The sequence below is a fragment of the Bos indicus x Bos taurus genome, chromosome 12 (assembly GCF_003369695.1).
Source record: "Bos indicus x Bos taurus breed Angus x Brahman F1 hybrid chromosome 12, Bos_hybrid_MaternalHap_v2.0, whole genome shotgun sequence".
Taxonomy (NCBI): domain Eukaryota; kingdom Metazoa; phylum Chordata; class Mammalia; order Artiodactyla; family Bovidae; genus Bos; species Bos indicus x Bos taurus.
In genome coordinates this window covers 76,310,293-76,327,297 of record NC_040087.1, presented here as the reverse complement: position 1 = coordinate 76,327,297, position 17,005 = coordinate 76,310,293, and the positions used below count along the sequence as shown (strand labels likewise).

General features: G+C 53.4%; 1 protein-coding gene across 1 annotated transcript; it reads left to right on the top strand.

Moving 5' to 3' along the window:
* The first annotated feature begins 1,212 nt into the window (after window positions 1-1,212).
* ZIC5 (Zic family member 5) lies at window positions 1,213-10,039 on the top strand. The gene is made up of 2 exons (XM_027557897.1): window positions 1,213-2,929; window positions 7,276-10,039. Exons 1-2 carry the CDS (start codon window positions 1,381-1,383, stop codon window positions 7,716-7,718), a joined length of 1,992 nt encoding a protein of 663 aa, XP_027413698.1. The 5' UTR covers window positions 1,213-1,380; the 3' UTR covers window positions 7,719-10,039.
* Window positions 10,040-17,005: the final 6,966 nt, after the last annotated feature.

The following is a 17,005-nucleotide window of genomic DNA, read 5'->3' as shown; positions in this document are numbered from 1 at the left end:
ACTAAATGGCACTTTAGGGCAATAAGAACCCTTAAGTGTGAGGGATGTCACATTTCACTGCCCCCTCCCAAGTGATGCAAAGACCTATTTCTCTCTTCAAAAAGATTTGATAGCAAATCGCTTGAAAGGGGGTGAGGCTTACTTTTTTTGAAAGCCAGTTTTTATGGTTTTCAAGGAAAGCATCTCTCCTGCTTGATGAACTTTTTAGAAAAATGGTAACAGGTTATTCTATTAGCACATAAAGTGCAAAGATACTGCTTGCTTTTAAAATAATTATTTTATTGGCTTCAATCTAACTTGTGGTCCTTTCGGAGAAAATGAGGCACCCATGCGGACTGCATTCTGCACCGGAAGGAGAACTTCTGTTTAAAAGATACGGTTTATTTTAGCCGCTTCCCCCTGGACAGATGCTGTCTGTCCTGCCCTGCCAGTGTATCTCGGAGAAGCAAAAGTTAGAATCACTGCCCGATGCCCCTCCCCCTCCGTAGATCTAATTGGAAGTGGCAGATCTAGAACCGATGAGCAGTGAGATTACACTTCGAGCTGACTCCTTTGAACCATGCTGAAAAGGATTCCATGAGCTAAAAAGTCTAGGTAAGACGGTTCCTTTGGAGAAAGATGTATTTTAACTTCACCTGGTGTTTTGCAACCAATAAGATTTTAATATCCTTTCTCATTCCGTCTACTGTCTGTGCGCCCTCCGCGAGCGCTCGGCAGATTGAGTGCCTTCCCAAATAAGAAGTTTCCACCATCCTGTCCTCGAGCACGATGGAGGCCATACATCTGTTCACCCCCTCCTCCCCCAGAGAACAGCCCGGCGCTCTTCCAAGGGAGGAGGTAAGAAAGTGTTTGGATGCTGGAAGGGACGCGGTGTGCCGTGAGAGAATGCTTTTGAAGTTGGGGGCTCCCCCTCCCCTCGCCTTTTGCTCCCCGAAGGGGTCCCCCAGCCCAGGGCCGCCTGGCGCCCTTCGGCCGCGTGCCGGCGCACGCTCTCCGCAAGGCGCGTACTGGGAACGCTAGGCGCTGCGCGCGCAGGCCGGCCGCAAACTTTCTGCAAGTGCAACTTGGGCATCCCGTGGGAGGCGGGGACGCGGGGCTCCGGGGGAGGAGGGGGCGCGAAGCGAAAGCGAAGGCGGCCGCGAGCGCGGGGGCGCGTGCCCGCTGGGCCGAAGGCCGGAAAGGGAGCCAATCGGGCAGCCGCGCCTGCTGCCAATCACGCGGCTCCCTCCAATCCCACCCTTGCCATTTCCAAAATCTCGGTCCCACTGTGCAGCTCCGAGGTGGTGTCCGCTCGGCCAATCGCTGGAGGACCGAGTGGGAACGGGAATGAGCGGAGTTAGGAGGCCAGGACAAAGAAGTTAAAGAGCGCCTAACACATACATGTTTTTGAGGGCGGGCCGAGAAGGGAAAAAAGTACCCCCAGGGAGAGTCCATGGGTCTGACTGTGTCGCTCTGATGGAGCCCCCTTTGAGCAAGAGGAACCCGCCCGCGCCGAGATTAGCGGATCCGGCCGCGGCTCGAGCCTGGCCGCTGCAGAACATGACAGGCTTCCCGGCGCTGGCCAGCGCGCCCGCCCACTCCCGGGTCCGCGCCTCGGCCGCGCACCTCCGCCTGCGGGACCCGGTCGCTGACCCCGGCGTGGCCCGCGCTCCGCTCAGACCGGAGCACATGGCCCAGGCGAGCGCGCCCGGCCCCAGACCTCCCTCCCAGGCGCTCCCGGCGCCGCCCGAGTCCCCGGCGGCCGCCGCCCGCGCCGCCGCCTCGGCTGTGCACCCCGGCGCCCGCACCGCCCCCGGCGGCGGGGGCGCCCGCGGCGGGCCGTCCCCCGCGCCCCCGCCCCCGGCCCCTCCTCCTCCCCCCTCCCCTTCGCCCCCTCCTCCTCCCCCTCCTCCCCCCACCCCTCCTCCTCCTGCCCTCTCGGGCTACACCACCACCAACAGTGGCGGCGGCGGCAGCAGCGGCAAAGGCCACAGCAGGGACTTCGTCCTCCGGAGGGACCTTTCCGCCACGGCCCCCGCGGCGGCCATGCACGGGGCCCCGCTCGGAGGGGAGCCGCGCTCGGGCCCCGGCTCCCCCCAGCACCCGGCCCCGCCTCCCGCCTCGGGTGGCATGTTCATCTCGGCCAGCGGCACCTACGCGGGCCCGGACGGCGGCGGCGGCGGCGGCCCGGCGCTCTTCCCCTCGCTGCACGAGCCGCCAGGAGGCCCCGGCGGCCACCCGCACCCGCTCAACGGCCAGATGCGCCTGGGGCTGGCAGCGGCCGCGGCCGCGGCAGCGGCGGCGGAGCTGTACGGCCGCGCCGAGCCGCCTTTCGCGCCGCGCTCGGGAGACGCGCACTACGGGGCGGTGGCGGCCGCGGCGGCCGCCGCCCTGCACGGCTACGGAGCCGTGAACTTAAACCTGAACCTGGCGGCGGCGGCCGCGGCTGCGGCCGCGGCGGCCGCAGCCACCGGACCAGGGCCCCACCTGCAACACCACGCGCCGCCCCCGGCGCCGCCGCCGCCGCCGGCGCCAGCGCAACAGCCCCCCCACCTCCCGGGGGCGGCCGGGGCCTTCCTGCGCTACATGCGGCAGCCAATCAAGCAGGAGCTGATCTGCAAGTGGATCGACTCCGAGGAGCTAGCCGGGCCGCCGCCGCCGCCGCCGCCTCCGGCCGGCGGCTCCAAGCCCTGTTCCAAAACTTTCGGCACCATGCACGAGCTGGTGAACCACGTCACCGTGGAGCACGTGGGCGGCCCCGAGCAGAGCAGTCACGTCTGCTTCTGGGAGGACTGTCCGCGCGAGGGCAAGCCCTTCAAGGCCAAATACAAGCTCATCAACCACATCCGCGTGCACACCGGCGAGAAGCCCTTCCCCTGCCCCTTCCCGGGCTGCGGCAAGGTCTTCGCGCGCTCCGAGAACCTCAAGATCCACAAGCGCACTCATACAGGTGGGTGTCTGTCCCCGGCCGCCGCCGCCGCCGCCGCTTCTGCCGCCGCTTTCTCTTCCTCCTTCGTCTCCTGCTCTTCATTTTTTTGTTTTCCCCTCCTTCCGCTGCTTCTCTTCGCATCTGTATAACCCGGACATGTGACTTCTTGTTTTTCTCTCCCTCCCCCCCTTTTTTTTCTATGAATAAGTAATTCGATAGCACACACACAGGCCCCCGCGCTCCGTTCCTACGCGCTCGAGTCTCCAGCGCTCCCCGCAGCCCGCTCCGCCGGGACCGGCCACGCGCTCCAGCCGCCGCCGCCGCCGCCGCCCCGGAGCAGAAGCCGCCGCCGTCGCCAGAGCAGGAAGGCGCCCAGGACGGTCGGCAGCCCCTATCCGCCCGGCTCCAGAAACTTGGGGAGGGCGATGGGGAAGGAGCGCAGGACCGGAGCCGCTCCGGCGGCACTTGCACCCTCACCGCATGGCAGGCCCCGCGCGGTGTCCGAAGAGCGGGCGTGCTTGGGGCGCGTGGAGGGGGGGGGGGGTTAGCGGTGACATCGGGGCCGCGGGGGGCCCAGCGCGGTGTGACCCCTCCGGGACGGGACAGGAAAGGGAGTCTTGTCCCTTCCGGGCAGGATGTAGAGTGCGAAAGGAATGCGCCCCCCGGAGACCTTCCTCCTACACAAACACACACGCACGCGCGCACACAGTCGCCCACCGTTACACACCCCACACGAACACGTTCACGCGCGCACACATCACACCAGCAACAACTTCACACACCCGTGTTCTTCCTGACCCCCTTCCTCAGAGCTGGGACACTCTTGGGCCCTGATCACACAGTCACACTTGCTCATTCACACGCCTTCATACACACCTATACTCACACGCGCCGTCACACGTTTTATCACACGGGCCCTAGAGGGTGCTGAGAAATTGGTTTCCGTCATTTTGGAGAAGGTTTTCCCGAGAGGAGGACGGAGCGGGCTGCAGAGGCTCCTTGAGGCCCATGGCCCGCGGTGGGGCCCCTTCCCGCCCGCCCCGCCCCTGCCTTGAGGGGGGGGGGTGTGCCCCCTTTTGGGGTGAGGACAGCTGCGGCCTCGGGCGCCGGGTGGGCTCCGGTGGGCCGTGCGCCCCCTTGGAGCGGGAGCGCGCGCAGGGCCGGAGCGCCGATGAGCGCGAGCTCGGTCGGGATTTATAGGGACAGACGAGATTACCCCTCGGAGGACACTTAAGTAACTGGAGTTTACGTTTGGCAATTACTTGGCTGATTTATCGGCGCGGTGGCGGCGGCGGTGGCGAGGAGGCAGCCGCCAGGCGGGGGCCCCAACACCTGGCCAGCGGCCGAGGCTACGGGGAGGGGCGGGGAATCTGCGCGAGGAGCCGGGCCCGGGAGGCCCGAGTCTGGAATCCCAGGCCTCCCTCCTGCCGCCGGGAACCGCCAGGCCTCCTGTGGCCTGGCCGATGCCCCCGGGCTGGGAGCCCGTTTTCCCCGGAGGCCGGTCTGCCAGCCACGTTGTTTTCTCATCGGGATCGGCCCGCCTTAAATGATGTTTCCAAAAGGAGATTTCCCACCGGGCTCTCGTAAAACCTCCCCGGCCCCTCTAAGCCAGCGGCTGGCCCCGGGGCCCAGCACTTCCCGACCAGACGGAGGCCTGGGGTTGTGGCGGTGAAGCGCCCCCCGCAAGGGGAACCCCCTGACGGCGCCCGCAACCTCGGGCCCTTGCGGCCTTTTCACCTCCGAGGGGAGGGGACCTTCCCTCCCGGCCCGGAGATTGCCCCGGGCTGGGGCCGTGCTCTACCGCTTCGCGCCCGGAGCTGGAAGCTCACGGCGCGGGTGCCGGCCCTCCGGTTCCCCCGGGACGGGCCGCCTCCCTCCGCCCGCCTCAGAGGCGCGCCCCCGGGGGCGGGGACCAGGGCCGTTTGGTTTTCGGGTTCCCAGCGCGCAGGACTACGTCCCCGCACGGCTCGCGGCGGCGGCCTGGGCCTCGCCGGGTCCCTGCGGCAGGGATGCGAGCGCCCGCCCCTTGATGCTCGGATCCGCGCTGGGTGCTCTTGGCGGTCCCTGGGCCGCTGAGCCATCGATCCTCGTGTCCAGCGGGGGCCAGCCCGGACTCCCCTCCCCACCGCAACGCTGTCCCTTTTTGGAGGGGCGGGGGGAGCGGGCAGTTATCCGGGGATCCCGGGACAGGCTGATCAAAGGGAATAATCCCCCGACCACTCCAGAAGGCCCGTTTCCTGACCCACGTGCCCCCAATTCCATTTATAACCTTTCTTGGAGCTTGACTTGGAGTTCTCACACATAGCTTCCCTCACTCTCTAAAACCCTATAAGTAGTTAAATTCCGACGTGACCCCACTGTCAGCGTCTGAAATGTAAACACTGGGGCCTCTCACCCTTCCTACTCAGGTAGAATTGGCTCTCTCCCACCTGCCCACCCCTAGAATAAAATAGGCAATTCTATCACCCTTTCCTTTTTTTCTATTTTCTTCCTCCATCTCCCCTTGTGCTGGCTTTTCTACCTTTCTTTCCACATGGTATCTGCCTTTTCTGGGCCTGATTCTTAATGCTTCTCTTTATCGTGAGCAGTGGTGAAGCTTGCATCGTCCAAGCCGTTTATTTTGCACAATAAATGCTTAGCCTGTTCAGAAACACAATGTTCTAAAAAGCAACATTTGCATAGGGTGAATAAATCCACTTGAGCCTCCATGTTGAAGAAAAGCTGATTATGCTTTTTAGGGGGAAGAATGCTATATTAAGTTAGTATTATCTCCAACTTAAAGTGGAATATGGAATCAGGACAAATAACCAGTGTTTTGATAAAACTTGATTTCTGTTGCAGCCCCTCCACAGAGAATTTTTAAAGGGTGTCACTACCATCGCATTATGTTGTGTTTTTCCCTCTTTGTAGGCCAGTGTAGGAGGTATATGAACAATAACTCAATTTTTAAACAATACTTCCAAGTAGGGTAAGTTATGTTACAGGCATCTGAATACTTTTCAGATGTGCTAATATACTCTTGGCACTGAAGTAGTTATTCATTGCTGAAGTTAAAAGAGAGAAAATTACACCGAAATACTTGTATAGGAGAATCCACCACAGAAAATTTATGTACACTAAGCTGTCTTAATAGTTGTTTGGCTTTTTAAAAACAATTTGTTGAAAAACAAGGAAAAGACTGTATCTTATATATCAGCAGAGTAGCTGCTGAAATGTAGAGAAACTCCTTTTAAAATAATTTAAATATAAGGAATAAATATATTACTATACCACAGTATGTATGAGATAACGTTCAATTATGGACTCAAATACATCAAGTTCATGGATACTAAGGTGAGGGGGGAAGTCATAACTGCTACCTGCTGTCTTTCTGTCCTTGCTTTTTAAGACCAAGGTGTAGAGTGTAGGTTACTGTAACTCTACTGGGTTATCTAGTTGTCTTAGCATTTCTACTGCCTGCACCCAGGACCTTGTGTTTAAAAGGCCCTGTGTTCCTGGGGTGGGTAGGACAGCTTAAAGGGGCAGTGGGCCCAAAGACTCTGATAAATAGCATTTTTTTTCCTGTTTACTATCAAACAGTATGTTAGAAGAAGCCTCTGGCTGAGGTATGTGGTCTTTATTAATGCTTGTTAAAGTTCTGTTCTGCTAGGGTCTTAACTGCCCAGTAAGTTGTGAGAAGAGCTGGGAGAAGGAAGAGGCCAAGAGCCTATTCTGTGCCCAGCTAGGCTTGTAAAAAATCTAGTGGTCAGATCGTGGTTTTCACAGATGTCTTTATTTCTGGGGAGATCGGGGTTTTGGTGTATTGCCTTTCCTTTCCATCAGTGAAATCCTGGGGAACTCTCTGAAACAAAATGCCATTATTATAATTTTACTGATCAATCCCAGTTTACTTTTACTTGAGTATCTGTTTATTTTCCTTCTCCTTTTTTTATGGTCTTCACCTAAGCTGTGGCTTTGGAAGTTATTTCAACAGCATTTATCTTGACGGGGGATCTGTTTGAATTTTTGTGTGTATAGACCCGAGGGGGACAAGGATGGAGGTATTTGGGTCCCCGTTGAATTTCAGCGTTATTGCCTGATCCAAGCCCTTAGCCCTTCTCGCCTTGACCCCTATGGTACTTCAGGGTCGACATCCAGCCTCTCCCAAAACCCAAGTCCAAGGAGAGCCTCCAGGCCAGGGGACACCAGGCCCATCCTGGAAGTATCCCTTCCCTGTAGCATTCTGGAACCTGGGAATTGGGAATTAGGCTGGGAGTCGGTCTTCAAGAGAATGGGAAGTTGCATCCTTCCATCTGCTTGAAGATTATTCTCTCAAGTTCAGAGGACTCTGAAGAGCCCCTGTTAACCTCCACTGTGCTTTCTTGCAGGGGAAAAGCCTTTCAAATGTGAATTTGATGGCTGTGACAGGAAGTTTGCCAACAGCAGCGATCGGAAGAAACATTCCCACGTCCACACCAGCGATAAGCCCTACTACTGCAAGGTCCGGGGCTGCGACAAGTCCTACACCCACCCGAGCTCCCTGAGGAAACACATGAAGATTCACTGCAAGTCCCCGCCACCTTCTCCAGGAGCCCTGGGCTACTCATCAGTGGGGACTCCGGTGGGCGACCCCTTGTCCCCTGTGCTGGACCCCACCAGGAGTCGCTCGAGCACTCTGTCCCCTCAGGTGACCAACCTCAATGAGTGGTACGTATGCCAGGCCGGCGGGGCCCCCAGCCACCTGCACGCCCCTTCGAGCAACGGAACCACTTCCGAGTCTGACGACGAGGACATGTACGCGAACCCTGAAGTCGTGCGGACGATACATTAGATTCGATCAGTCACCATCACTATCAGTAAAGTAATAAGTGGGAGCCCTTGGACCGCATCCTAACCTGAGACAATGCTGAGCTTGAGACAAACCCTCGACTCAGACTTGCCACCAGGTCTAATTAGCCCTATTTATTTAGTATGAAACCCTATGGTGTTGGTACATTTAATTAATTTAATTAAGATATTTGGGCTTTCCCCCCCCTTAGAAAACAAACAAACAAACAACAACAACAAACCCAACCAAGCTGGACTTGTTTGTTGCAGGGGGACAGGACTGGGAGCAAACTGTGCCAAGGAAGATAAATGGAGAGATCGTAGTTCATCGAGACACACACTGCCAATGCAATAGATGTAGTTCTTCACAAGGGTGAGAAAAAGAGCATTAAGTCAGCACTCAACACAGCGACAGGGCCCTCTGCACTTCCCAGAGTGCCTCGGGACTGCCTTTGACACCATAATGGAGCCCCTCTGCTTCCCGCCTGGGCCCTAATTCTGCAAAGGCCTCTTGATTGTAAACCACTCACACTTGCTGCATCACCAACAGATCCTGGACTGTACCTGTGTCTGAAAATATTTGTAAAGACCCTTTCAGTTCTAATACTTGTAATTTTTCATTCCCACTCTTTTATTACTGATCTCACCATAACACAGTATTTTTATACAGGATTATTCCTTCAGTACCCTGCTTGTATGATTGAAAAAAAGAGATGCAGCAGCCTAGTACATCTCCATGTATTGTGTTACTGTGATTGTTCAAGCAACTGGAGAGAAGAACTGCTGCAGTAGACAACTGTGAAACTGTGATATTTTATAAAATAGAAGAAATTCAAGTGCTTTTTCTTTTTTTTTTTTTAAATCAAAAATCTCAGCTGCTGCCTCTTTACTCTGTCTAAACTTCCTGTGTAATAAAAATACTATGTTTTAGATCCTAAGTTCTTGGGATGCCAAAATTCACAGGCAAGTGTAAGGAGGTGTGATGTTGGCAACATGCCTATTTTTTAGGAAAGCTATTGTTTTAAAAACAGGCCAACCCCTCTTTTATACTATTTATCGACCTTTTAAAAAGTCTTTATTTTTCACCGCTGGAAACTGCATTTTAATGCATTTTCTTCCACCTGAGCATACAGAACTCTATCCCACTTGAAAATTACACTGTATGATTTACATTAAAAGAGGGGAGGGAGTTGCTATACATATTAAAATTGTTAAAAGGTTTATAGCTACCACCAAACACTGATGAATGTGTGACCTTTGCCAGAGCTGTCAAGCTAGGATAAAAAAGGTCAAGGACCTAGGACAATAACTCTTAGTCAATTTATTTTTGGTTGGTACAACACATCTCATGTGCAAAACGTAGTCCATCATAAACATCATACAAATAGACTAAAGAGCACTAATTTATCCTCAGAGACCCTGAAGACACCCCTTCCCCAGGGTTTGTAGAAATTTGTTTTGTGTGCTGTGAGTGGTGGATGTAGTCTTGTCATTGTTAATAACTTGTATGTGAACACTATTATTTGTACAGTTGAATTAATTTATTTTCAGACATCATCCTTTTTTTTTTTTTTTCCTGGAAGAGTTCAAAGCACACCAAAGAATTATATTATACATTTTGGTGAGAGATGGTCATTTATGACCTACGATTTATTAAAAAAAAAAAAAAAAAGGAAAGAAAATGGGAAAAATATATTTTTAAGCTTACTTGAATGAACAACGTAATGTGAAAACCAGGACTCTTCCTGCATGTCTCTTTTTTGCATTGTGTTGATGAGATTATATATAGTTTATAGATATATTCTATTACTAGTACAGTGCATGGTGCTGTCACTTTGAAAGCCTTTCAATGTTGTCTTCAGATTGTTATGGTGAATATGAAACATGCAGACCCTCCTTTATAAAGAAAAAGACCATAAAACTTGAATATAAAACAATTCTACATCTTTAAAGTTTATTTGATTTTCGTATTATTCATTTTCAAAACTCTTTCAAATAGACAAAATAAGATGAGGTATGAACTTTGGGGGGATAATTTATGTATCGTAAACTTATTCAAACAAAATATTCCTGATTTATAATGAGTTGTTTTATTTATACAACTTTTTCAATGGTAGTTTGCACTATTCTTTATTATGCTACAGGTTTATTTATTATGAAACAAAGGAATATGTATTTTATGTATTTTGCCATGCGTAGGTTAACTCTGCCACAGATTTATTGGTTTCTGATACACTTAAAGTAAAAACTTAAAATGTGTACCTCCGATAGAAAGCAAGAATGATTATGAAGTAAAGAGTTTAATAAAAGTATTCTTCCTATGTATCGCTTATGTTTTACATGATGGCACATCTCTGCCATTCTCTTCCAAACAGAACAGGTTGCTCATGTAGTAACCATTCGATTCTCTTCCCTTGATCTCTTTATTTCTTTACCCTCCCCAAGCAATAAAATATGTTTACAGCTTGGTCTAGTTTACAATCTAATCTAAAGAATACAGTATATTTATGAAGACTAAGCCCTGCAGGTTGCACAGCACAGTGGCATAAATCTCAGGGGTTACTGTGCCCATTTGTTAAAATTAATAATAGCCTTAGTGATCCTCATCAGTGGAGAGCTGAAAAGCAAATTTTAGCGTTTCTTTGCTGTCCAGCCTCTTTCTAAAGAAAAAGGATAACAACGAGGAAAAGATGGAGAAAAGGACAAGTGAGATGTTTGCAGATACAAAGAAGCTGAAAGAATCAGGAGCTAAGGTGGGTATGGAGTTCAAAACATCCTGAATGAAGCTGAGTAGTGGGCACCAAACACCTCTTCTATTTATTAGGTGATGGGAATCAGAACCCACTTATACTGTGGTTTACTTGGAAGTTGAGTGGAGATAAGTAATTTAGCCTTTTGGGGCAGGTGTTATGAAGAAATTTGCTTCATTGCCACAAAATGCCCAAGTGGCTTAGAGCAGTAAGATTGGCTGTCCATATTAACAAGGCTGAATCCTTGTTTGTTTTTAAGCTGACTGATACAAAACTGATAAAAGGCAACTATTCAAAAACAATTGGTAGTAATGTCAATAAACAGTTCTCCAAAAGGTTAGAGTGGGCTTGTTTTTTTTTTTTAAAGTCGGGTTCAGTTAAACGTAGTAAAGGGGAAAACAGGTTGCAAGGGGTTATTTGAAGCCAGATGACAATAACCAGAAGACCAAGGAGAAAAACACTCAAATGAAGTCCCCAGTCAATGGAAAAACTTATAGCTCTCTAATGAAGTTTCTCGTGAAAAGGGGGTGACACAAAGCCACCAAGACATGAATCATTCATGGGAAATATAAAAGATAAAAGATATCTGACAATGAGCAGAACCTTGTATAGAGTGTATAAAACAAGTTTCCCCTTCTTATTTTCTGCTTTTAAAACGCACAATCTCCCACTCCCAGTGTCTCTGTCCAGTCTATAGAGTTGAAATTGACCACTGCTCGTCCTGCGCCACTTCAAAGTAATTTAGTCCAGAACGGAAGGCTTGGCGCTTGGACAACCTTCATGGTGTGTTAAGATTTCTATGGCAATTGGCAAGCAAGAGGTTCCCATCTGAATATGTCTCAAAGAAAGCCACTATTGACACTAAGTTGGCTATCATCAAAGACTTTATCTTTCCTAGGCAAAACGTGGCCCTCGTGGCCCTTGCGAACGCTGTTTAAATCATCTACCTTTGTTTTCCAGGCTGGGAGGATCTTCAAACACAGGAGTGTTTGTTGTTTATATGTGTTTTTCCCCATTTAGGATGCTCTTTGGTAAAGCTAATGCTCCTAAATGCTAGAGTACAGAGAAAGAGCTGGTGGGCAGGCATTATATTCTTTTAAAGAGATGGAGATGACCACACAAGAGGGATAGGAAAAGAGGAGGCCCTGGAGACAGGAAAAGAGGACGCCCAAATTCCTTGAAAGCCAAGTCAGAACTGATCTGTGACATCACAGTTTTGCCATTTATCCCAAATATTGCATTTGGAAGCTTTCAGAGACCATATTGGTTCTCTATCCATCTATCATCTATCTCTTTCTCTATGAAAAGGAACAAGAGATGTTCACCTGAACTATTTGTTATTCCAGTTTGGCTGGGAACTACAACTGGGGTGGCAGCTGCAGAGACAATCTGATTTCTCAAGTGGTCACCTTAAGTCACAGGAAAAGCAAGCTGCACAGAGAAACAACCCAGACGTACAGTAATACTGTCAGCCGGTCACACCACACTGCCCGCTGGTCCCTCCACCAGCAGTCTACCAAAACAGACACGTGGCCAAGAAAGCCATCCTTCCAGGGCTGGAGGGTTGGGAAGGAGGTCCACGGTGACAGGGCCCTGGGGTGGCCAGCACGCTTGGCCTCTGTGAGGAAAATCTCGCAAAAAACTCACACTCTTGTCATCTCCCACGCCCACTCACACTCCGGAGCACACATTCACATAGGGGAGTGCCTAAGCAGGCACAGATAAGTTCAAAGGCATGTTCTTTGAAATTCAAAGTACGGCTTTTATGGTACATCCACGCTGAGTGTAGGCATTGCTATGGCAATGGGCAGGGCCAGGGGAGTCTGGCAGGAGGGTCCACAGTATTGGAGACACTCTATTAAGATACAGTTGCAGTGACCTTTCCTTTCATTCCAAGTTAGCTCCCTCGATTTTCACCTGATCAGAAATACATATTCCATATCGCATTGCCTATTTGTAATAGTATATATGTACAGGCATATATGTGTCTTTCCATCCACTTTTTTTTGTTAAGATTCCCCCTTAGAATCTCCCAGCTTGAGAGAAAGGAGAAAGAATGAGGAGAGGAGGAGAGAAAGGCCGGTGGGGGTGGGTGATGGCAGAGGCCGGGGGCGGGGGGAGGGGGGCAGGGAGGGGGGCAGGAGCGCCTCAGCCCGGGTTCCTCTTCCTTCTCTCCCCACCTAAGTACTTTTATTTGCAGAGCGATTGTTCTTTGTTTATTTAATACAAGTACTGTGTGAATGGTGAAAAATAAACACGATGAAAAATAACCAAACAGATGATTCCTCCGAGTGAAAAAGCCCGGACTTAATAAAAGTGCGAAGCAGTCACCGCTGAATGAGAAACCCTTTGAAGTGGAACTTATTATAGGAGGAATACTTCGGGGTTGCCTTAACGACGCCGCTGAATCGAAAGCGCTCGCCTTTGTCAGCGATTTGTTCTCCTTTGCTGGGGTGCCCGCAGAAATTACTTACATGGGCTGCCTTAACATGCAGCCTGCAAATCAGTAACCTTGCAGCTCAGACTTGAAGACGCCACTGGGCCACGGACAAAAAAGAAGTCAGGGGGAAACGCACCAACCTTTCACGCCGGGTCCCCGCGGACGGGGGCGCACCGGGCGGGATGGGGCGGCAGATAATAAGTTGTCTTACAACGGCCCCCACCCTCGGTCCCCACCCCCACCCCGACCCCTGAGCCCAGGCCCGGGCCCCCCACCCCCGGCGGCCGGGGAAGCTCCGGCCTCTCCCGGGCACTCCAGCGAGGGGCGCTCTCCCGCGCGCGGGCCGGGCCTGGGACGTTCCCAGCGGCCCGGGCCATATTTAATAAGGGTCGTTTATCACCCAGGCGCTTTGAAGGGTCGCCTCCAGCCCTGCGCCCATTAGAAAGGCGGAGGTGACATTTAAACTCCGTTTTCAAGGCTCGCGGGGGGATTTCAATGAAAAGGCAACTCGTTTGTCTTATGAGCCTGGAAACAACCCCCTTCTCGCTCCTTTTGACCACATGGCATAACTCAAAAACAATAGTTCAAAAGTGAAATGGCATCGCGGCGTTCACTGAGAGACAGGCCCCCATCTAGCACCAGAGAAAAGAGGGAGCCCGCAAGACAATGTGCTTTTTGTGTCTGACTCTGTCACAAGGATTGTGTTGTTTGCTTTGGAGGCTGCGCCTGTTACACTTTCCTGAAAGTGCTTGTGTTAAACAAGAGTTATAAGTCATCCCAAACAACAAACATTTTGATTTTCTTTGCCTAAAGGGCTTTCCCTGGCTATGGGCACCGTGAAAAAATAATGTCCTTGCTGAGAAAGGAACACCAGTAGTAGCATTAGAAGCGGGCGCATTAAATATTGAATGACACGGGGAAAAAGAGCTTGTCGAGGGGGCACTCAGCCTTCAAGTCTTTCTTCAACTTTGTCTTCGCTGGCTGCTGGACTATTTAAGATGGTATTAATTAAGGCGGCTTCGGGTGACGCCGAGCCCGCCGGCCCCTCGGCCGCGCTCCGTCAATGGGCCTGTGTCCCCGCGCTCTGCTCACGCGTTGGCTGGGCCGAGTGCAAATGTCACTTCTCATTTGGAGGCTGAAGTGAAGGGCCCATCCTGCATTAAGGGCGGCAGGGATGTAGTAGGCAGCAGGCGTTAAAGGAATACGAGGGGCTGGGGGCCGGGGGCGGGGAGGCGGGGACGAAATGGGAACAGCTGCCCTGGGCCAGGGACGAGCTCCCGCCGCCAGCGTGCACGGCTTTGGGCACCTTTCGGAGAGGGTTTTTCGGCAAACATCGGCCGCGCGGGCCTCGCTGGGCTGGGACACCCAGTCTCCTTTCCAAAGTCTCCTCTTGCGTGGGGACCATCTACACCCCAGCCCTCCAAGACTCGAGTAGGCAGTCTGGCGGGGAGTTCTCTTACAAAGGGAGTAGCTTCTGCAAAGAAAGACAAAGGCCTGGCGCAAACCGGCTTCATTCCTGGCTTCCTCCTCCCCCCTCCCGCCCCTTCGCGGATCACAAATAAAGCGCCCAAGGGCCTCGGCCCAGGACCTCCAATCCAATTTTACAGACGGTGAAACTGAGACCTCAGGCCACGCTCAGGGTTCTTGTCCGTTTTCCCGCTCAAGAGTGGAAAGCGGAGGCCCTCATGGAGACCGAAGACCCAAACTAGGGAGGAGCTCTGTTTAAGGGTGCGAACATCCACGCCAAAGATCCCCTTCTCCCCAGTCCCAGGCATTTGATTCAAAGCAAATGGAAGTTGGTTTCAGCAGCTGGAAATTCCTAACATTAAAAAAAAAAAAAAATGAACCTTTACTGCCAACTAACTGTGGCATAAACGCAGTGCATGTTTTAAGAAACTCTGCTATCAGTTCTCCATAAGGAGAGACAAGACTTGGCTGCGGAGAAGGGGGCAGAAGACTCTGGGGGATTGATTTCTGCAGCCAGATTGCCCCCATGACGGCCCGTGTCTCCTGGTGTGGGGCTCCAGATGGACATGGGCCTTCTCTTTTATCACAAGGTCCCTTGGAAGTGGGAAGAAACTCAGTTACATGCTCTTTCGTGTGTGTGTGTGTGTGTGTGTGTGTCTGTGTCTGTGTGTGTATGAGAGAGAGAGTGAGAGAGACAGAGAGAGGGGTTTGGACCCTAGATGTACTGCACAGGCGTCTGGCACCCTTAACTCTGGATTCATTTACATTATCTGATTCTCCTGGGGATGTGCCCCTCAAGAGCTCCCTGGGTCCTCCAGGTAAGGCGAGGTCACATTTCCCAGAAAGCCATGCTGCAGGAGAAGCAGTTCAAGCCAGGGTGTGGGGATGGGTAGCTGGGATCAGTCTGCCTGGAGACTCGAGCCTGCGGCCTGCGCCCTCCACCTCGTCCGGAGCTGGAGGCCTCGCTCTAGGGTGGGGAGCCGCCTGGTGGGGGCCGATGTGGGCGGTGGGGAGGAGAGGGGCTGGGCCAGACCAGCCCCCCCCTACCCCCCCACCCCCCGCCCCCTCGTGCAACAGGTCTGCAAAACCAGACACTGGGGCTCACGTGCTCAGTTGCTGACCTGGGCCATCTTTCTTCATCTTTTTTTCGGTCCCCTTCTTCCTGACTCTACTTTTTTTTTTTTTTTTTTTTGCACAAACAGGCCGCAGGTCAGGGCAAGAGATGCAAAAACGCGGCCTTTTGGCCCGGTACACACTGTCCAGGGTGGCGCGTACACACACACAAACTCGCTCAGGCACAACTCGCCCCCCGCGCCCCTCCCCCGCCCCCGCACTGGGCACACGCCCGGGCTCCAGGCACCTTGCCAAGAACGCGCGAGCACCCTGCGTGGCACACTGGCTGAAGTTCCTGCACGAAGTGGCGGGGGTGGGGTAAAGAGGGAGGGGGTGGGCGGCGGTGGGCGCCGCCGACTGCTGGCGGGTGCGCACAAGTTCAGTGCTCAACTTCCCGCTCCTAACGAGACCCGAGATCCCTTTGGAGAGGCCCTCGGGAGCCGGCGGCAGGGCTGGGAGTGGCGTGGGTAAGCTGGCCGGCGCGGGGCGCGGGCGGCGGGGCACGAGGGCGCGACAGGAGGAGGGCGCGAGGGTGCCCGCGGCCGGCCGGGCGCTCCGAGAAGTCAGCGTGAGCAGCTGTGACTTCACCTATTAGCCCCGATGTCTTTCCGAGGAGCCTGGTGGAGTTAAACAGCCCACAATGGGCGCTCTGGGGCGCCTCCAGCCTGACCTCCACCCGGGTTTAATAGTTTCATAGGAACTTCATTAAATCAATTACTTAGTGAGCACATCATCATTTATTTGTAATTAGCAGCGAGGAGCGCGTTCTCTCCCCGAGCCCCGCGGCCCGGGTCCCAGCGGGGTTGGCGGAGTTGTGCAAGCACTTTTGTTTGCTCGAGTGTTGACTCCCGGCATTATTCGGCCCCGGTAATCTTTACGTCTTAATCTAGCATTCAGAGGGCGAAGGGAAAACAAACAGGGCGCAGGCCAGAGGCCAGCCCTGCGGTCCCGGCCGCGCGCGTAGCACGGCCCTCGCGCCGCGCGCTCAGGGCGCGTCTCCGCCGTCCCTTCTCCATCCCGCGGAGAAGGCGAGGGACCCCACGGGGCAGCTGGAGGGGAATGAGGCAGGCCAGGTTCGGGGAGGGCGGGAAGCTCAGAAGGAAAGTGGCGAAGGAAGAAGAGGTGAAGGAGCGAAAAGAGGGAACCCGGAGCCGGAAAGCATGTCCCGCAAAGCGAGCGCAATAAGGAAACGTCCAGGCTCGTGCGCGTGTGCCGGCGGCGTCGGCGGGAGAGTGCGTGTGCATGTGTGTGCGCGCGCAGGGTGTGCGTGAAATCACATCCATTTCAGCTGCTGGGAACAGGGCGGGGAGAGGCGAGCGCCAGCGGGAGGTGCCGGCCTGGCGTGCGTGAGGACAGCTCGCTGGGTGTCCGAGCTGCCAAAGGGCTTGCATTTGGGGGGGACTGCAGCCCGGGGCGCAGCTCCATCGCAGCCCACAAATTGCGAGCGAGTGATTAGCGATCGGGAGCGCGTGGGGTGGGTATTGCTGAAAGCCGGGCCCGAACCTGCGCGAGAGGAGCAAC